This window comes from Phodopus roborovskii, unplaced genomic scaffold (assembly GCF_943737965.1).
Source record: "Phodopus roborovskii unplaced genomic scaffold, PHOROB, whole genome shotgun sequence".
Classification (NCBI taxonomy): domain Eukaryota; kingdom Metazoa; phylum Chordata; class Mammalia; order Rodentia; family Cricetidae; genus Phodopus; species Phodopus roborovskii.
This window is the reverse complement of record NW_026126447.1, coordinates 31,966,893-31,989,262: the sequence shown is the minus strand read 5'-3', so window position 1 is coordinate 31,989,262 and position 22,370 is coordinate 31,966,893. Positions and strand designations below refer to the sequence as shown.

At 42.6% G+C, this 22,370-nt stretch overlaps 2 protein-coding genes and 1 non-coding gene across 3 annotated transcripts in view; 1 reads left to right on the top strand and 2 right to left on the bottom strand.

Moving 5' to 3' along the window:
- Positions 1-22,370, bottom strand: part of Ror1 (receptor tyrosine kinase like orphan receptor 1) — a 350,790-nt gene that overhangs the window by 272,897 nt on the left and 55,523 nt on the right. The gene's annotated exons all lie outside the window — the stretch shown is intronic.
- On the top strand, positions 6,392-6,925 carry LOC127224976 (40S ribosomal protein S14-like). Its single transcript, XM_051188232.1, has one exon. The coding sequence runs from the start codon at positions 6,424-6,426 to the stop codon at positions 6,877-6,879; it is 456 nt and encodes a 151-aa protein (XP_051044189.1). The 5' UTR covers positions 6,392-6,423; the 3' UTR covers positions 6,880-6,925.
- Positions 16,647-16,749, bottom strand: LOC127225009 (U6 spliceosomal RNA). The gene has a single exon (XR_007834753.1). It is a non-coding gene; the product is annotated as a U6 spliceosomal RNA (small nuclear RNA).

The window sequence follows — 22,370 nt, the reverse complement described above, 5'->3', positions numbered from 1 at the left end:
TTGATTCTATTAAACACTATCCAGAAAACCACTGTCAGCTTCCCATTAAAGTGAAAGGAGGTATGTCAGAAGTGCAAACCAGCTTCTACAGGTTAAGAGTGTGCAGTTTGCCCGGTGGTGGTGGTGGTGGTGGTGGTGCACGTCTTTAATCTCAGCACTCGGGAGGCAAAGGCAGGCAGATCACTGTGAGTTTGAGGCCAGCCTGGTCTACAAAGGAGTTCCAAGACAGGCCTCAATGCTACAGAGAAACCCTATCTCAGGGAGAGAGAGAGAGAAAGGGAGAGGGAGAGGGAGAGGGAGAGGGAGAGGGAGAGGGAGAGAGAGAGAGAGAGAGAGAGAGAGAGAGAGAGAGAGAGAGAGAGAGAGAGCATCCTATGGACTCACCTTAGCTGCCAGGAGATGTCTATGGGACAGAGCAATCCATCAGCTTCTTGCTTTTGATGAAAACACTATGAGCTAACCAAAATGCTTCCATTCCTCCCCCTTCCCCATTTTCCAATACAGAATCTTGTTTAATAATTTGCTTCTATGGGTTCTACTTGACATTTTTATTATTTCTTTCATTTTTAAGATGGTCTCCAAGCATTCTCTCCTAGAAACAGTAGACTCCCTCAGCTTTGATGAGGTTTCAAGCAATGTGCTCAAAGTTACTGTGCTGAGGGGAAAAAAGCCTAAATTTTAGACCAATAATAGCAGTTACTATCCACTCTGGCCTTGTATGCCAGGAATCTTAGCATGTTTATAATCATGACAGAGCTTGAGATGGCACGGCAGCATGCAGTGTGGCACGGGCTACGTAGTGGACACGGGGTTGGCTCCCATATTGCTGCTCTCCATGTATCTTTTCCTCTTTCCTACATCTTGACCATTGTCTACATGGCTCCTATTATCAGAATGTCCCCCCAACTCCTCCACAGACTCCCAGGACTCCGTTTTTGAAGCTCACATAGGCCAGCTTCCTGGACTTTATTGCCCAGTATCCTCACCTGAAAAAAATAACATGTATTATCAATACAGAATGCCCCACGGGGCTAACTTACAACTTTAACACAACCACACTTGCCAAGCTCAGGGCCAGAGTTTATAGTCAGCTATGTCCTTGTTACTCTCCTGAAGGGGAAGAGGCTGGCGCGGGGAACTGATTGATAAGGGACCAGGTCACGATTCAGTTCCACCCCTGCCCTTGCCCCTGTCTCACTCTGACCAGGAACAGACACAGGAGTAAGGGTATAGGGGCCAGGAGAGTCTGGTGGGGTCAGGCCAGCCTCCTGTCAAGACCATTCTCCAGTGAAGTGGAGGACAGACAACCTTGCTTCTGTCTACAAGCTCCATGCCATCCTCATTTCTGCATCCTTGAGACTGGAGCAGGAGCAGCCCAGCAGAGGAGATAGAAGGGCTGAATGGATAGCTAACAGGATTTAAAGAATGTAATAGCTATAGGTAGGTACTGTCCACATATTGTGGTAGGCATGGTTCTAAGAAATCAACATGTATGACAATTTATTATTTTACCTAAAAATCAAATTCTTTGTAGAATGATCTGGGAGCCTGTTTTTCTTGCCACACTTTCCCTAAAGGTGAACTTCAAAGAACACAGTCCTGGGAATTTGTGAGGGAGTTGGGGGGGGGCACATTCTGAAAAAGAGAAACCATGTGGACAACAGTCGAGATGTGGGAAGGGAAGAAAGGCAGGAGGAGAGCAATAGGTCTAGATCTTGAGCTGTCTGCGGGGAATCAGAGAGAAATTCAATTAGATGTCTAAAAATGGTTAGTACAAGTTAAGCCTCAAGCACTGGATGGGTGGGTGATTGGTCTTGAGGCCATCACCTAGCAAAAGACAAGGAGGCTTCTGTAACATTAAGGACATTTACACACCAGTCTGCTCTGAGTATGTCCCAACAAAGATAAACATCACAGAGAATCTGAGTCTGCTTGGGGATGGAGGATGGATGAGGGTTGTGGGGTAGATAGAAGCATCACTATGAGCAGATATGGGATCTTCATCTTCACAGATCTGCTCTGTGAGAAAACACTGAGTATGAGGGTTAACTGCTCTCCACAAGAGCGCTCAACTCAAAATCCCAGACAGATAGAAAAGGCACAGGATGATCATACGGCTGTGTTGGGTAGCTACAGGGAGCCCAGGAGCAGCTGAAGAAGAAATCACATTCAGAACTCCTCCAGTTGATGGCCCTTTTAAGTGTATGCCCACGTGCATGCATGTGTCTGCATGTGTGTGTGCGTGCGTGCGTGCCTGTGTGTGTGTGTGTGTGTGTGTGTGTGAATGCAGGCACATAGTCCATTCTGCCACCTTGTTGGCAAACTCCAGTTGTCAAGCCTGAGATTCTCTACCCACTGAGCCTTTTGACTGGCTCTATGTTTGATTATCTTAACACAAACTAATTTGTCACTCTGCTATCTCATTTCATATCTCATGACAGCACTTACACATTTAAACCAGGACCCTGGAGATTCTTGAATAGTAAATAGCAAATGGAACTGGTAAATAGGTAAATATAGAAATTGACCTGCTCATGCGTTCATATATGCATACATGTCTTTATTTGGGCAGGCATTGTACTTGATAGAGAGGAAGATAACAAAACCTATTATGTATTGTGCAAGATCACAGGACAAAGAAGAATAAGCATCTTGGTTAGCATTCTGCACAGCACTGAGACTTGCTGCCAGGGTCTCTGAAGCAGCAGGGGTCAAGGAAGCTGTACCTGATAAGCAAGGGAACAAGACAGAGGAACATCCACACTGTCATCAGATCTAAATACAAAGTACACTTCAAAGTTAAACTCAACTAGTAGTTCAGAAGGCCACACAGTTTACTCTTGAAGTAGAAAGTCAGACTCTTTAAAGTAACAGGGTCTAATCTAGGCTTAGCCACAGAATCACTGTTATTCTAGGAAAATATGCAAAATACACTCAGTCTTCATGTGTGCAACCCAAAGAGGCTTCATCCACATCTAAGCATCAAAATTGCTTGACTAACATAGAGTATATCTGTTCATGGAAGCCTCCTAGGACCTGGCCATTGATCCCAAGGAGAAAAGACAAGGAGGATGGAGATATTTCTAATAACATTATCACCAAGCAATGTGGGGGTGGGGGGAGTCAGGTCAAGGAAATTATGCTGGAGAAATGAGAATTTTATTTAAAAGCAATAAGCACACATTAAACTGTTAGAGAGAAGAAAATAAATAGGAAATACAGGTACAGTAACTCCATGGGCTGGTAACTACTCAGTATAATTTAACTTTGGAGACATATGCCTGCCTTTTGAATAAACTACCAAGGAGAGGGAAGGGTCTTATGCAACTAGAACTACAATGGGAAACTACTATGCATTACTTCATCTGCTCCCAGAAGAAACATGAAAGATAAGAGTCTGCAATTTCTATATCCCTGCTAACACTGAGCCTACACACAGTCAACTCCAAGTGCTTTCCATCATGCCCATTGTCAAAGTCACCTATGGTGGCTGAGTAAATGGAACAAAGGTCTTGAGAGGCTCAGGTTACTGGCCCTTTAAGACCCAAATATATGAACTTGCCTTTGGCTATGGTCCCAGTGGTACATATCCACAGTCAATTATCTGCAATTGATAAGAATGCACAGGCACATAGCTATTTGCAGACTAGTTACCCAAGTATATCCAACATGGAAAAGGCACTTGAGATAAGAACAATCACCTCAGATATTTTCAGGCGTGAATATCCCATGAAGTGAGTTACCCAAAAGTCAGACAATGTCAACTGTGTATACAATATGCTATTCGGTTCTTCTTAGTTCTGAATTGCTTGCTTTCCTTCCACATGCCAATTCAAATGCCATCTAAGTGACTTTAAAAAAAAAACAAAACAAACAAACAAAAAACAAAACTTCCAGGGAGACACTTCAAAAAATAAATATGTTACAAAAAAAAAAAAAAAATGCCTGAGCCATTAAAACAGTTCATTACCTAGAAAGTGGAGCAATTTCAATTGTATACATTATAAAATAACCTCTTTTCTGTTTAAAAGAACTACAACTACTGCCAATTTAAAAATCCGATGTGTTCATTTGTTCACTCATTCAACAAATAGTTACTTCAAACCCACTAGGTGTTAGAAACCCAGAGACAAAAGCCTTTCCCTGTCCTCAAGGGAACAAAACCCAAGAGAAAAAGAGAATAAAACTTGGGTTATAATATGCAGGCATGATGGAAGCCCAAAGAAAAACCCCCTTATCCATCCTTGTGGAAGCCAGAATGGCAGAGTACAAGCACTGGGCATGGAGGCTAATTCCGAATAGGTCGAGTAAAACAGATAGCTTCTACCTCTGGAAGAGAAGCAGGAAATTGTTAAGACAAAAGTAACCATCAAAGAAGGACAGTGATCTCTAGGAGGAAAACCATGAAGTGTGTTCTGTAAGAGAGAGCACCTGTCAAAGTGGAAAGAAGGAGGATGGGAGAGGACAGGAAACAGACAGAGCCCGGGAAATCTCCTGAGTTGAGTACACAGAGCTGATGGTCCAGGGAAATCAGGGCAACAAAGATTTACAACACAAAACTCAGAAGAATCAAATCACTTTGGAGCAACCTAACTGCATCCCAGAGCATACTGAATATGAAAAAGGGTACAAACTATCCAGCACCAAATGATATCAAATTCACAATGCCCTGGCCTACAATAAAAAACTATTGGACATGAAAAGCCTGGAAAACAGGACCCTCTAAGGAAGAGGAAAAGCCAGCCAGACAAATGGAACCAGAAGTGACACACAGGGTACTGGCATTAGCAGAAAGAAATATATTCTACATTTCCAAAGTTTAGAGACATTGAGATGTTTTCTTTTTTTAAGACCTAAATCAAACAAGCTAAATATACAGTATGTGCAATGAAAATAGTCTGGAAGAAACATGCAGATAAGACATTCAGAGTAAAGATGAGTCAATCTGAGAATTAGAAACTATTCAAAATAAAAGGAAGAGAAATTTAGAAATATGCATTACATTGCCAAGTTAAAGAACAATTTTAACTTGTGATTTGGATCCTCCAAAGAAGAAAGAGCCAAGCAATAAATACATCTATTCATATTTGCCCCTCTCCTGAAAAAATTTACAACCTCAATGGAGAAACAATTTATAATAAGGGAAGATAAAAAATAAAAAACCAAATATTTATCAGAACTGGAAAAACGCCATGTGGCAGTAGATTATGAATTGCCAGAGAGCTTGTGACTGCTTAGAACAGATCACTTCCAGTTGATGCTTCAGGTCAGGCTAGGCGGGTCAGACAGGACATGCGTTTTCTGTTTCAGAAGGTGGTAGTCACAGCAATGATGCACAGCAAACTCTTAGAAACACAAACCTTTTCCTTTTGCCACATACTGAGAATATTTGCACATGAGATACTACCTACTACAGCTAACCACAAGAGCATAGTAGCCATCATCTTTATCAAATCAGCTGTGACAACGTGCAAGAGACCTTCAAGATCTGGCCTATAAACTGTGCATGCTTTCTCACATAGGTGGGGAGGTCATTGGAACGTCACTATAAAGGTTCCAGCCACTCCCTCCTACATCTCCCAGCCAGCTGTATGTGATTCCACCCTAAATGAATATAGCATCATGGTCTCAGGAGGTGCAAAGTAGGTAGTGTGTAGAAGGTTAATTGAAACTATGAGGAAGCCATCGTCCACAATGGGGTGATAATGCTGTGGTATAGTTGCTTTGCTCTGTAAGTACACCCAACAGAGTTATCAGTTCTCCAAGCTGGACTTCTGTGGAATTATACTTTGGTTTTTCCACATTTGTTTATATCTCCCTAGGACAAAGTTCACCCAACACTACCCAGGTCCAACATATTCTGTCTCTACCCATGCTGGGTAAATAACTCAGAGGCAAAAGAGAAAGGTGGGTGTTAGTCTCCTATTCACTTGACAAGAAGTAAGTTTGAACTGTTGTGAGGAGGCAGGTAGACCATTCTGCTGAGAAGCAGCACACTGAGCAGAAACTAATGAAATAAACAATTGTCACCTATTTCTAGGATCTCCATCCTAGCCTGCCTCCAGACGTGGCTATTAATGGAGCTGCTGGAAATGCACTGGAAAGTCTCCGGTGGAAGAAGGTGGAAAGCTAAACCATACCATCTTGACTTTGATTCACAGCTGTAGATAAGGCAGAGTGAGGACCCTCCCCTTTGAGGCAAACAGCCACACCCAAATGGAGCTGAGATTTGGGTAATTCCAGACAAGTGTGTTGTCAAATGTCATAAATAGATGGGTGGTGGGGCAGTTAAGTCATAGGTTCTTAAAGAAAAAAAAATGGGAATACAAAATAAAATTCAAAGCAATGGCTGGCATTAGATTTTCATTAAAAAACAAAGACACCGCTCTTTCCAGTGGAGAAGTCTGGAGACTACATTCAGAAATGGCACCTCGAAAGGGGAAGGAAAAGAAGGAGGAACAGGTCATCAGCCTTGGGCCTCAAGTGGCTGAAGGAGAGAATGTATTTGGTGTCTGCCATATTTTTGCATCCTTCAATGACACCTTTGTCCATGTTACTGATCTTTCTGGCAAGGAAACCATCTGTTGGGTGACTTGTGGGATGAAGGTAAAGGCTGACAGAGATGAGTCTTCTCCATATGCAGCTATGTTGGCTGCCCAGGATGTCACCCAGAGATGCAAGGAGCTGGGCATCACTGCCTTGCATATCAAACTCCAAGCCACAGGAGGCAACAGGACCAAGACCCCTGGACCTGGAGTCCAGTCAGCCCTCAGAGCTCTTGCTCGTTCAGGGTTGAAGATTGGACGGATTGAGGATGTCACCCCCATCCCCTCTGACAGCACCCGAAGGAAGGGAGGTCGTCATGGTCGCCATCTGTGAACAGGGCTTCTCAAATTATTTTCTGTTAATAAATTGCTTTGTATAAGCTTTAAAAAAAAGACGTCTTATTCCTCCTAAAGCTAGGCATCATGAATTATGGATTATGAAAAGCTTGAAGGAATCTTCATGCTTAGAGTCTATCACTCACATCTCACATTTTATAGATGGGAATACTGAGGTCTGGAGAGAGACCTTAGTGGCATTGCTAGTTAAAATTTGTGTTACCCTGCCTCTGGGAGTCTGGTGATCTCTACATTTAATACAACCACATCATCCATCTCTTATAGTGAATGATATAGGAAATAATAGGTATATTTGGCTGTGGAAATGAATCCTTAATAAAGTCCTGGCTTAACAGCTTTCATTAAAAAAAAAAAGAAGAAGAAAGAAAAGCTTCATTTGAGGAAGTTTGCATGCATGTTTGTTTACAAAAGACCCTTACTATGAGCCCATTGTTCTGTTTATTGTTGAATATGGAGTCTGTTTCAGTCAGAATAGAAACAAGGTATGGAGTAGGGCATGACTGAGCCTCTGCTGTGATAACATTCATGCTGTGGATTGAGGCTAATGAGGGCACTTCCCAAGCCATTGAAGTCAGTGGTGTCACCCGGTAAAGCACATTGCCAGGCATACCAAGGGGTACCAAACCTCAGCAGCAGCTGTCACCACACACTGTGGCTATGATGTGGGAAGACTATATTCTTGTCACTGTCTCATGATTCAGTCACTCCGGACGTCATTTGAACTCTGCTTCTCCAAAAGAACTCTGACACAGATACATGTGTGGGGAGGGAGAGAGACAATGCAAGGGCATTCCATGCAAAGATGCTCTCCTAAAAAGTCTACACCTTTACGTAAGTGTAAGCTTTGTCTGGAATGATAATACCCTCCCACATCTGAACAGCACTAAGTTATTCACCACCTTATGCTGCAGACACTGGCTGGACACTGTCATAAAAGCAACAGTGTGTTTTTTATTTTTTATTACATTTTCTTCTGCCTTTGCAAAGTCCTTACAAAAAGGCTGCACGCCCACTACAAGTGTCACTCTGAGTTTCTCATGGTTAAACAAGTGGCAGTCCTGACCCATCATGCTGAGGATTTGTCCTGAAAGTGGGCATCACGTCTTCAACAACTACCCTTACCTGGTGAAAATGACCTCGCAGGTTTCCACATTCTTTGATCTTCCATACCAAAGTAACCGGTTTACCTCAGCAAATGCCTACCCCAGGGTTTTTGTTTCTTTGCTTGCTTACTTGCTTTTTTTTTTCTGGAGAATTAATTTATATTGCCTATACAGGCACATCTGGACCATCTCAGTGTGAGTCTAAATACAACCAAGTCCCACCAGGGCTTCTGTGAATAAAAACACCTCTGCAGGCTCTCCAGAAAGGATGGGGAAGAGGAGAGATGCCAGGCATAGTCACGAGAATGGCCTTCAGAGATCTGAAGGGCTGCCTCATGAAACAGGGAGAGGGCTGCCGAAGGGAGCAGAGTCAGTTCTGGGGACAGAAGCCTGGAGTTCAGGGGCACACACGGGCTGCCCCATGTGAGCAGCAGATTTCAGGGAGAAGCCGGTGGCACTGATAAATACCCACATGAAGTATGTTAATCAGCTGTCTGTACCCAATTATTCCTCCAGAATTAGGGGGAAAAAATCTCCACCTCTGGTCATCAGTGTATGATGGGTTTACGGCCCCTCCCACCCTCATTATTACCTGGCACACAGGGTGGATTCCTCAGACACCTCAGGAATGGGATAAGTGCATGACCTAATGGTTACAAATCTCTACAGCTCTTCCTCTTTCTACCCAGTCTGTCCTTTAAACCTAGTACGAGAAACTCGGTTGCTCTGCTCTGGGTTTTGCTACTGCTTCTGTCCAAGAAGCCAGCCCTCTCTCTGTCCTCTCTGAGTCTTCCAATAGCAACACAAAGACACATCACATGCCAGCCTTCACCAAGGGAAGGATTAGAGGGCTCATCTGAGAAATCGCTACAAACCATTTCCATCTACAGGTGTTCTCCTTTCCCTAGCATATGTTTTGTGTAAATCTTATTCCCTTTTTTTCCCTGCTAGATGAACTTATAATTGTTTGCATATGCTTATTATTTTATTTCAAGAATATTACTACATGGCTATTAAGGAAAATTTGAAAAACAGCAATGCGGGAAAAAAAATCACCTGTGGTCTGTACATTATTAATCTCCTATCATCTTCATGCATTGTTCTACATTTAACTTGGATTGCAATTTCTCTTATTTCTTTTAGATATTTACTTATTATTAAATTTATTTTTTAGTTTCACTTTACATTCTAACCAAAGTTTTCCCTCCCACCCCTCCTTACCAGCACCCCCCCTCCAGCCCTCCATCCATCCATTCCTCCCAACAGGTAAGGGATTCCATGGAGAGTTGACAAAGTCTGGCACATTAAATTGGGGTAGGACCCAGGCCCTCCCCCCTGCAGATTGTAATTTCAAAGTGGATTTTCTTAGCATGTTTAACTGTTCCTTGCTGAGTGGTTGTTTCTGCACAGGCCTCCTCTGTCCTCAAGATAAACTAAGTATTCATAGTTCAAAACCTTTTGAAGCACCAAGGGACGGTGCCATTTAGAAACACAGAATGCTGGAATGGGGAAAAGCAAATCTGGACATGAAGGGGTATCTGATGCAACAGCTCATTGTATAGAGGTGGACAACAATGCCCAGAGGGAAGCAGGCAGCTTCTCGGCTTGACTGCAGACCTAGGGCCCTCTGTTCTTTAGCCAACACAATGAATTCACTAGAAATTTGGGATACTGTCTCCTGCCACCTGTCCCCCTGCCATCTGCCTCCTAAGTCCTGTGAGTTTGGACCACTCCCCTTAGAATGGTGCACAATGTGTCCTGTTTCTCATATGCATAGCAGGCTGGCTGGACAGTTATGAGAATTTGATGAGAATGGCCACTCAGCCAGACACTCAGACATGCCCTACCATAGAGCTAGTCTGGGAAGGAGAGGAAAAAGTCTCTTTTTTTCTTTTTTCCTGTTGGTTGGCCTACCTTTATACATACATTTGATCATTTATACATATAATTGATCATTCCACATCTATTCAATAAGCAAAAACTTCTAAATTCACCAGACACCATAAGCTGTAGAGGGGACAGGAGAATAGGAGTTCATCTGTTGCAGAAAGTCATCCACGGTGGTTCAAGACCCTCAGAGGACAGTTCGTGAATGTTGATACTAGCCAAAGATATGCATTCTATATCATAATTTTAGTTAAGAGATTATCTAAATGAAAAAAAAACATGCAGAAGTCTTGGATCTGAAAGGGCTCTTCTATTTTTGTTTATTTCTGCATACTTAAAATAGCTCAATTTTTAAAAAATAGACCATATATCATGATGGCAAAGCCATGAATCTGTCTAGAAAACAAAATACCCAGTGTTGTTGGGAACATTTTAACACATGGTGTGGCTTCAGAGTCACCTCTGTATTCTCCTGTCCAGTACAGTTACCGAACTGAAAGTCATAACTTAAATGATAAACGAATGAATGAAGAATTAATGAGCCACCACATGAGCAGTGAGCCAATAAGCCATTTAATAAAGATGGGGAAAGTAATCACCAATAACAATTTAAAATTAGAACTGCTTCAAAATATGTGTGTGAGCATGGAAGGTTTCTTAAAGAGCTCATTAACAAAGATGGGCTTTTCTAGCCCTAACACCCAATGTCTTCTCTTAGTTTCAGAGTCAGGTATGGAACACTTTACCCTTCCTACTCAGCTAAGGGGCCACCCGTTCTTCATGGCCCAATCAGATCCCAGGACACTGCTATCTGCTTGATACAGGGGGAATTAGTATGTCTTTGAAAGCACTCGTCTGAGTCTCCCATGTGAAGAGCCACATGGGACTGCCACATTCCTCTGTCTTTCTCAGAGACTGCATTAAGATTCTCCACTGCCCTACCTTCCTGAGTATAGGATTTCCATGAACAGAACTGCGTGGACGATGAACCGAACTGCATGGACGATGCTAGAATGCAATGTGTGATAAGGAGGAGGTGCCGTTGGGACTTAAATCTTCATCCTTGTAAGGCTTGGTGAAATTAAGCCTTTGCCTCTATTGGTTCTTCACAAATATTCAAGTGGATTGGATTAAAAGGAAGAAAATAAGATTCACGGCACCCTTCACTAGAGTTTAGTAATCAAATCACCCCTATCAATGTTAAATGCCTTCAGAAGAAAAAGGAGCAAGTCTTGAAGGCCTCCGTTATCTTAGATGAAATGGGTATTTGTTGATTTCTTCTTTGTTATTAAAATATTTACTTTTATGAAATTGGGAGAGGGGGATGCAGCAGGATGGTCCGGTGGCTTTAAAGCGTTTACCATAGACCCTGACAATCTAAGTTCAATCCCTGGACCCCAAAGTGGAAGGATGGGACCATCCCTGGCTGCCACGTGCTCACTGTTCCATGTGCATCTTACACACAGTAAATCAATAAATACCAACATTTTTAAATGCAATCCCTAAGTCTCCTTCAAAACATCGTCTCCATTAAAAGGGGAATGTCCCTAGAGTCCCTGTATAATCTACAAAAGGAATAGTTCAAGGGGAGCAGCCTGGGCCCAGCAGAAAGAAGCTTCTTACATGCACAGCTGGCTCTTACTGCAGCCACTTGGCCTGCCTCTCACAGAAACTAGCTGGAAAATATCTGGACTGTGCTCCCGGGATGAAGATGCCTTTTCCTGCCCACCAGGTCTGTCTCCTTCTTTTAATATGGTGGCCACACCAAGTCAGAAATCAAAACCAACTGCAGAAGCCATTAAATGCAGATTCAAAGGGCCCATGATAAAGTGACCTCTTTATTAACCACAGAAGGCAATGAGCAGCCACGTCCTCAGACTGTTCCACCATGACTTAAATGAATCCCGAAGCATATAGCCCTTCGAATTTTTTTTTTTTTCTCCTCCCAAGCACTGTTTTCAGCCATGAGGGCCACAGAATGGGAATTCAAAGGCTGTCCTTTTCATGACTTCCCCCTGGTAGACTTCCAAGTCAGCATCTTCTGTTCCCCCACATCACACACACTGTCTAACCTTGGGACTTTGGACCAATGTTGAGTAACCTACACGAAGGCCTCAGAGTGTGCAAGAAGGTGGCAGTCTGCAAAGGGATGCAGTGATAGAGACACTGCGGCTGCGTTTTAATATTTTAGTTACCGTGTTCCCTTGACTGATGGAATTCACATATTAAATTTTTAATTATCAAGTTGTTAAAGTACGGTGCCTTTCACCTGAGCTAAGATTAACTAGGCACTGCCATGCTGCAGAGACAATGGGTTTTTTGTTGCATTATCAGGTACATGAAGTTTCATCCGTGTCCTCTAGCCCAGGACTTCTGACAGAGGACCCTTAGCACATGGGGCTCTCTTGGCCTGCCCCATATGCCTAGCTTACTGTGCAGGCTTGCACCTGCAGACTAGCAGGTGGGTCAACTGGGGGCACAAAGCTGGGTCACGGTATGAAGACTGTGTAAAAGCTTCTGGGTGGAATGCGTTGTAAGAGCTGGGAAAGAAAACAGGACTTTTCCTCCACCTTGGGAGAGTCCCCAAGTCCTTTCCCCACTGCTAAATTAAAACCCTCTCAAAAGGCATCACCTCAGAGGAGACATGCAGATCATCATCCCAGCCTTTCTCACTCCATTCCTTTGTTTTTCCTTCCCTCGCTAGTCTGCCACTCTGGAGGAGGTGGTTACCTCAGGTCAAGTTGAAGGCCTGCAGTGCGTGAGGACCATGGAATACCAGTCAGAGGTTTTGCCCAGAGGCAGAAATTTTCCATAGTGGCCAGGTGAATCTACAGATGCACCCCAGTAATGGATGGGTGGGGTTCTCCTGCCAGGTCACCCTCCTGAGGCTCTGGTCAGGTCACCCTCCTGAGGCTGTGGTAGGGACATCAGTGGAGAGTTGCTTACAATGAGACAGTGTGCTGCTTGAGTGTGTATAGATACCAGTTCTCGCCCAGTGAATGGGAGAGCAAGGTTGCGTGTCTGTCATGTCTCAAGTCCCTGGAAGTCTGAACATTCTGAAACCTTAAAAGATTTCCTCTCTTCCCATGCTTCCCCCAAGTTTCAAAGCAGAACAGCTGATTTTAAGTTCCTTCCCAATAGTGAGGCCCTAGATTCAGCTGATAAATCCAGGTCAGAAGCCAGGATTATTCCAGTAATCTCAGCGGCTCTTTCTTTGCCAAGTTGTGGTAGGAATGTGTTTCAGTTGAATGCCCCCCACCCCAGCGACTCTGCATCTGGCTAGGGAGAACACAGCTACTTCTAGCTGCCTGCTTGCCAACACAGACATCTCAGACAAAGGCAGGCTGATGAATAGCATCTTTAATGACATTAAATCCTAGAAAGGGTTATCGAGAACAGCAAACACACAAAGAACAGACTCATGGCCTTAAGAGCAAGCCAGAGAGAGAGAGAGAGAGAGAGAGAGAGAGAGAGAGAGAGAGAGAGAGAGAGAGAGCCTGTGCAGGTGGCTGTGAGGGAAACTGACATGAATTACAAGAAAAGGTGCACTGGCTTAGTAGAAACAAACCTGGTATTGGGGAGCAGGGTCTGAAAACAGATGTGAGGGCTTGGTCACCTCATCACCCACCACAAGGAAGCAAAGCCACAACTTCTCAGTTGTGTGTTCTTTCAGTCTTTTGTGCTCGCTCTCCCTCTCTCTCTCTCTCTCTCCATCCCCTGCCCACAAACGCATTTCTTGATACAGGAAAGTGGGCTCTGGGGCCCTCAGAAGAATAGCATAGGACTAAAAGCTAATGCAACACAACCTCTGAAAACCAGTATTCCAGACAGGGCCTGGGAGGCTAGGGGAGCAGTGCGGAGTGAGATGGCAACTTCACATGCCCCGGGAGAGGGTTGGACGTAATGACTAAGTTTCAGCTTCAGAGCTTTGTGATCTTTTATAAATCACACGTCTAGACTAAATCCCTCCTCTGTGGAATGCTGATAAACATCCCGTCTTCTGATTTTTCAAGTGCATAACGAAGCACGCATAGTGAGTACACCACAGGCATGAGGCAACCTTAGAACTCAGTGTCAAGATCATCCTAGGTGTCCAAGATCAGAACACAGGTGTCCATCTACAAAGATGAATAAATCAGCAAAGAGCAGAAAGGGGCTGGGCGGGTTCAGCAGTAGAACACTTGCCTAGCATGACGGAGGAAGGCCCTGGCTTCAAACCCGGCATGGATAATACATACAACAAATACGAAAACAGGAAAAAAATAAAAAGGAAGGAAGGAAGGAAGGAAGGAAGGAAGGAAGGAAGGAAGGAAGGAAGAAGGAAAAAGAGGCAAAGGGTGGCAAGGAAAAACTGAGGGCTAAAGGGAAAGGAGTCACATAACATACCACCAAAATCTTCAGCATCATTTCTAATATGCATTAACATTCGTAGGAAAGCAGCAGATTGCCAGAGAAGAGCAAAACTACAAAGCAAAGGAAGGCAGACTTCAGGCACCCATTCCCTATACCAACAGTTGCTAGCATTAGGCCATGGCTCAAACTTGAAGCTTCCTAATTCTCAATGTATGCAGTGCTTAATAAAATGCAATGAGTGGCTGAAAGGGAAGGCAAGAGCCCCTGGAGGTCACGAGTCCTCTGCCATCCTCACTCCTCAGAAGGTGAGGGTGTTAATATGGAGACTTCCAGTATGTGGTCAGCCTTCTCAACTCAAAAGCACAAAATGCAGAAGAAAACACAAATTTCCCAAAGAACTTGCATCTCATACGGAATTAGACACACTCAGATAAAATTATAATTTTCAATGTGAGATGCCCCCATGAGGGGGTAAAGTCGGGGCAGAGGTTTGAGCTAGGCCTTGGAGAACCAGGGGGCTGAAGAAAGGGGATAAAGTCACTTTTTGCTATAGAGACAAGTTAATTAAAAAGGTCCATTGCCCCTTCCCACCAGGTAACAGGGGCTTCATTGTATTCGAAATTCTTAGAAGGAAGCAGATTGCAATGGCTTCGTTCAGGGGAGGGAATGATTACAGTCACACAGAATGAGCCGCTGTCTTTCACTGAAAAGGTGACTTTGAACAGACCCCCTGAGCCACCCTCTACAAGATCACTTCACTGGGCTTCCACAGTGCTTAATTCACCTCCCTGCCCCCAACATGAACCCGGATTCTCTTACCTGTTACCAACCTATGCAGACTGCCTCTACAACCCCCAAACACCCCAGCAGACTAGGAACTTCCCTTACTTTTACATTCACTTAATCATCTTTAGCAAAACATGTTACATCCCAGTAAGACAAAGTAAAGCAGCCACTGCCCTCAGGAAGCTGACGGTTCAACAGCAGAAACTGACTCATGAATAGATGCCAACAGCCCCATGCTGTCTTGTCTTTCAGTCCAGTCTGTCTAACTCAACCAAGTGAAGGAAGAGAGGACTCAGATAAGCAGCCTAACCTGGCAATGGGGGACAATTCAGAATCAGTGGGTGTCAGGGACAAAGGAATCAGTGTGTACAGTGAAACGGGTCTGGAAACCCACGCAGCCAGATGTTATAGTGTGAGTCCAAAACTGGGAAGGCCCAGAACAGCCAGCATTCACCAAAGGCCAACTATGTGGGGGCAGAATGAATCCTCACAAACACCCCATGATGGAGGATCTATTACCTCAACTTGACAGATAAGGAAACTGAAGCCAACAGCTTAAGACATCGGGCAGTAGCAAAACGTCACCCTAAGCTGCCTCCAAAGGCTACAAAGATCAGAGAACTGGTCTAAAATCTTTGCAGTAATTCCAAAGGGCTTGGAATCTTCCCAGAAACAATGAGAAGTCAGTTCATTTGTTTAATAGGTTTTTGCTTATTTGTTTTTAAATGGGATTTTGCTTTGTAGCCCTGGCTGGCCTGGGCTGGCCTGATTTTGCTGTGTAGCCCATGCTACATAGACCAGATTGGGCTTGAATCAACACAGATTGTCCTGCCCCTGCCTCCTAAATGTTGAGATTAAATATGTATGCCACCATACCCAGGTGCATTTTCATCATTGTTTCTAGTGAGCACTAAAACAATGGGTTTCATATAACTTCCTGTGTGTGTGTGTGTGTGAGAGAGAGAGAGAGAGAGAGAGAGAGAGAGAGAGAGACCATATTTAGCTCACACTCTCCACCCTGTTTGCCTTCTTGCCCTTCTCCTCACCCAAATAGTTCTTGCTTTGCTTTCATGTCACATGTGTATCTAAATCTAGATTCCATATGGGAACACAACCAATATTTGTCCTTTTTCTCTTGTCATTGCCTTCCTCCCCCACCTCAAATAGACTCCTTCTACTTTCATGTCACACACACACACACACACACACACACACACACTCACTCACATACACTCACAAATACACACACTTTAATATCTGAAAGAAAACAGAATATTTGTGAATCTGGGTCATTTTGCTTAACAGGAAAATTTCTAGTTCCACCCATTTCCTTACAGATGCCACAATTTCATTCCAATGTATGACTGAATACAACTCTGTTTTACTTATACATACTCTCTCTCTCTCTCTCTCTCTCTCTCTCTCTCTCTCACACACACACACACACACACACACACACACACACACACACACCACCACCACCACCACCACCACCACCACCACCACATCACATTCTCTGTATCAATGCATCTGGGCTGGTTCTGTATTTAGGGTGTTGTGAAAGTGCCTTAATAAACATGGTTTGTATGTATCTCTGTAGTATGATATTTAAAAAAAACATGCAGAATGCTTCACAATGTGCATGTATCTTCATGCAAAGGCCATGCTAATCATTTCTGTATTGTTCCAACTTTATTACATGTGCTTCTGAAAAGGGCATAAGAAATGACTTCAAATTGTGGGGAAACCAACTCAAATCTGTGTCCCCAGAGCCCACTACCACAAGATATGTGGGTAGAACTGGAGGGAATCCAATCAGGAGATCAGTTAGAAGTTGCCAAAGTAGTCCTGTGAGGAGTAGAGCATACTGGTCCCGCAGGCTGAGAAAGAGCAGAAGGAAGACATCCAAAATATCTACTGTGCTCTGAGTCTCCACAGCTCATGAGCATCATGCTGGTAGCCTTGGGCTCAGACTATCTTTTCAAAGATGTTTTTGTGGTGAATAGCTTTGGGGGAATGGTTTTCCTATGGAGAGAAGGAAATGCACCAGTGTTTCCCAGGATACAGTGTTTCATTTCTTAAGCCCAGAGTTCTTGTATAACACAGTGCACTGCATGTGGAAGTGGCGGGCACCAGCTCTATCCATGACTCTCTGGGAACTAAGTCACCGAGAAGCAAGCAGTTGTTGACATTTCTCTGCCTGTTGTGACTGCCAGCGTCCATGAAACCAACTAGTTTGATGTGAATAAAAAGACTCAATTTCTTCACATTCTTGACAATATTTAAGAACAAAACCAAATCATCAGGCTTAGAGATGAGCAAAATGTAGAAGGCGGAGGAAGAAAGGAAACAAAGGGAACTTCTAGGGTTTATGTCTGAGTGAAAGAGGGGTCTGATTTGCACCACTGAGAATCTATGATGCAAGGTAGAAGAACAGGCTGCTGGGAAATGGCAGTCTATGAAGCATGAAACTTGATGATGAAATCTAAAAGAAGGCTAGATTAAAGATATGGTCCCAGGAGTCATTAACATCAGAAGTGTTTGAAACCATGAGATTGGATAATAACAATCTCAGCCTGACAATCTAAGGTTTGTTGGACCCCCACTAATCCCAGGACAGAGCATTCAAAAGAAGCATCATCATGCCTAGTAGAACAGATAGCACAAGGGATACACTAAATATATAACTATCAGTCAAGAAGCCAAAAATGCATCTAGACTTGGCTGGAGCTCTTGTTTAAACCAAAGCTGTTTCACCATTACCTATCTAAGGCTAAATCAGACTTCCTAGAGCCAGGGTGTCACTTGGCATACAGCACGTTCCATGCACAAATGATTTCAAGTTTCTCATTCACTTATGTGCAATACAGAAGCAGAATGTGCTCCAAGGACCACAATTTCAGATTCATTTAAAAAGCAGTACCGTGAGGTGTCTTGTGAGAGAAAGGTTCTATTACCCACAAGATCATTCATTCATTTGTTTATTCATTGGAAAACAACAAATTATCCACTTCATTAAAGACATACTAAATTAGCTAAAAGCTTAAATTTCTAAGAGGCCTAAATGTATAAACATTTCCTTAAAGGAATTCCAAATCAGAATGATGGCCAAAACATCAGCCTGAAGCTTAGTTGCTTCCTCTATGATTAGAAAAATAAGTGTCTTCAGCAAATCAGTCCAACCTCTATACCTTCCTACTTCCTCATCATAAATAGATCTATTCAAAAATGCATACTCATAAAGAGATGAAGCCAGGTTTTGTAATGGAACACCTGGAACCTTCTGCAAAAAGTGGTGTCTTATTCATCACCACCAACATAAGCCAGCCAAGGAGGAATTAATCACCCATAAAAAGTAATTACTCATGAGCCAGTTATTGTAGCACAGAAGCTTAATCTCAGCATTTAGAAGGTAGAAGGAGGTGGAGCTCTATGAGTTCAAGGCCAGCCTGGTCTACACATTTCCAGGCCAGCTAGGGCTCATAGTAAAACCTAGCCACAGAAAGACATCTCTTATCTTTATCCCATACTGTCAGTTGTAAGTATATAGAACCTGGAATAATTGCCAAAGCCAGAAAAGTAAAGTGGAACAATGGGGTGAAGGGAACAATAGAGAAGGAAATCACAAGGGAAAAGTAATTTTAAGAAGGAAATTGTAGAAAATTGGAGGTGGGTAGTTAGGATAGGAAAGATAGGTCAACAGAGAAGGAGAAGAAAAGAGAAGGTAATAAGGATATCTGAAAATGGCATAAGGGTTCCTATTACCTATTTACCTAAAGTTACATATAATACATATAACTCTGTAATTCATATACATATAGAGTTTAAGTGAAATTTTCCTATCTAAGTGACAATGGTTCCCTCAGGGCCCATTGACTAACAAACCACCCCCACACCAGGCATGTTAAGTCCTTATGTGCATTGCTAGTCAAGGAGGCCTAAGAGACTCCCAAAACATGATGGGCTACTGCTGCTGCCCTTGGCTGCTCCCCAGTGGTTGAAAGTTAAGTCCCTATCTCTGAAGACACTATGCAATTAAGACATGGAATGCAGAAGATTTGGGCTGCATCTGACCTAAAATCCTCTTCCTCAGAACTAGCTTTTATGATGCTAGACATCACCAAACATACTTCCAACAGAGGGAAACTACAAATACTCCTACACAGCTTTGACACCTACATACCACAACAGTGACCAAGATGGCACAGTATCTTTGAGAGGATAATAGTGACACTCATATTATGGCAGTAACCAACAGCTTTCTAATTGGACCCACTCAACAAGTGGGAAACTAGGCCCAGTCCTGGAAACCTAACCAACTACTCAGGGCTAGTGTGATCATAGATCTTGGAGTAGAACCGATAATGGCCACTTTACTAAACCAGCTTAGCTCTTCACTGCATTCTAAATATTTATCCTTTCTACCCACAGATGAGGGTAACTCTCACTCCTCAACAAAGAAACTTCTCTTTGCAACAGATGGAGACCATTATAGAGAGCCACAACTGGTCAGAATGCAGAGAACACGTGATTGTGTGGTGCCCAGCCCAATGATACATCTACAACACAACTCCTGTATCCAAGGCTCAGGAAGAATGAGGAAGAGGGGACAGAAAGTATGTGAGAGCCAGAGGAATGGGATAGCTGCTGTGAGATTGTGTCCCCTGGATATTTCAGGGAATCTACATCCATGGAGTCTCAATATGACCGCCTAAACAATATGACATCAACAGACATGCTAACACAGAACAGGAAAATCTCACAAGGCCCCAACGCTAGATAAAGAACTGCAAGCATCTAAGAAATATTGAGAGTGGAAGAAAACAGTCTTCCCCAGGAAAGAACCCTCCTATTGGTTATCCAATACCAAGGTGTCATTCCTGAAACAGTATACAGATGAGCAAATTATATTTATAAATTTAGGAAAGTGTACACACACGTATGCATGTATGTATCTGTATATGTAACAACTATTTTAAAAAAAAACTGGTCAAAGGCCATGAATTTAAGAGAGCAAGGGTGGTACATGGGAGGGGTTGGAGGGAGGAAAGGGAAAATAATGCAATTGTATTTTAATGTTAAGAAAAAACTTTAAAGACCACTGAGGGACAGTAAGGAGCATTATCAGTATCACTGGAGGTTTAAAGCACTTGAAATTCAGAATTTTAGAAGCACAGCAGAAATAATAATGAACACTATTGAGTCCCTACTGGGTTTTTACTTATTTAATAAACCTCTACATGCACATACATGTATGATTATTATCCCCATTTTCCAAATGGAAAACTGAAAGCCAGACACCAGAAATTGGGAGAGTAAGAAATAAACCCAAGATGATGGTTTTCAGAGTCCCAAGCACCACTACCTCCTCTATGCTACCTAGAGTGTGTTTCCTGGCATATGTGGGGAGGGCATAGAAGCCCGGACAACCCACCTTCCACTGCATCACAGACATTACTCTCCATCTGTACTAAAGGACAATTCATAAAAGCCTAAACACCAAGTGGACAGGCTTCTTTGCGTTACCTGGGGTACCATTCACAGATTCTAAACATTGAACGAGAAGATCTAAAGTCTTGTAGAGCAAGAAGAAAATCACAGTACATCAGGGGAAGACACAAGAATTTAATGTACTCCAAGCCAAAGGGCTGGGAATTAAAGCTTGGAGGCAACTTTCAAGGGGAAACTATTTGCCAGCTCTAGTTCCCATCATATTGACTTATTGATTCAGTTTAATATACATTCCTTTCAGATGCAAAGGTTTCTTGTTTTTTTTTTTTAATTAATGTGAATAATGGAACAGATGACTAAGATACAGCTGCTATGACTGCCCATCAAATTCATTTTAAGTGCTCAGTGATAAAATATTTCCCTGGAGTGCTCAAGGCCCTGTATTTGACAACCAGCACAATAAACAAGAAGCAAATGAATAAAATATTCCATTTTCTCTGGCACCATACCCAAAAGAGTCTTTATTTCATTGTGTTTCATTTTCTAAGAAATGGAGGTAAAATGGCCTAAATAACTAATTAAATAAACCAAAGGTTGTGGCTGCTCAGAGTAATAGCACAAAAGTTTTATAGTCTTGAGAAAAATAATATTGCCATGTGAAGTGAAAACAGCTTGATACAAAATAAGTGCAGTTAAGATCGTCATAGTTAATTGGGTATGGTGGCTCACATTAGTAATTGTGGTACTTAAGGTGTAAAAGCAAGAAGGTTGAGAGTTCAAAGTCAGCCTTGGCTACATAGTGAGTTTGAGACCAACCTGACTCAGTTTTAAAAATACAAAAAATAAAAAATAAAAAAATAAAAAAAACAAACAAACAAAAAACCCCACTACAGATAACAAAGATGGAAAAAGAAAGAAAAAAATTAAGTAGTCTTGAAGAAGCTATAGCAAAATATTAAAAGTGACTGTCATTTGAGCCTAAGGAAGAGTTAGGTATTTTCCTTTTCCTTTTACACCCCCCCTTGCCTTTATTTTAATTAAAACATCAATTTTTTTTTCAAGACAGCATATCTCTGTATTGCTTTAGAACTTGTCCTGGAATTTGATCGTAGACCAAGCTGGCCTCAAACTCACATCCGCCTGTCTCTGCCTCCCTAGTGCTGGGATTAAAGGTGTGTGCTACCAATGCCCAATTGAAAAATCAAATTTTCATACAATATATTCTGATCATACGTCACCCCCTCAAGTCCTCCCAACTCCTCCAATTCCATGTGTTCTCACCCCCCCTCTCTCAAGCAAACACAAAAAAAGGAAAAACAAAGCATACATACATACACACACACACACAAAAAAAACCCTTTCCCTCCCACAAAACACCACACACACACACACACACACACACACACACACAAAACTGGAAACCAAAATATACAAGCAAATATCATTGAGTTCATTTTATGTTGGCTAACTACTCCTGGGCATACTTACCTTCACTTACCTTGAAATATGCTTGATTGAAATATGATTGATATGCCCAGTGAGACTCCATTGAAGAAAATTAACTTTTCGCCGTGGGATGCAACCTGGCTTGAACCTTTCTCTGACTTTTCTTTTGATGTATACGTGTTACTTATATCGTTTTAATTACAGCGAATTCGTTTTCAAACAATTTAGAAAGAGGAAGCAAAGGGAAAGATCTGCTTTCCCATTGAACAACTCAAGACATCTGTGTTTTTTTAAATATGTGTATTTTCCCTACATGTATGTATACACAGCATGTATGTGCCTTGTGACTATAGAGTGTAGGAAGAGCCCATCAGTTCTGAAATCACAGATAGTTGTGAGCTGTCATGTTTGTACTGGGAACCAAACTGGGGTTCACTGCCAT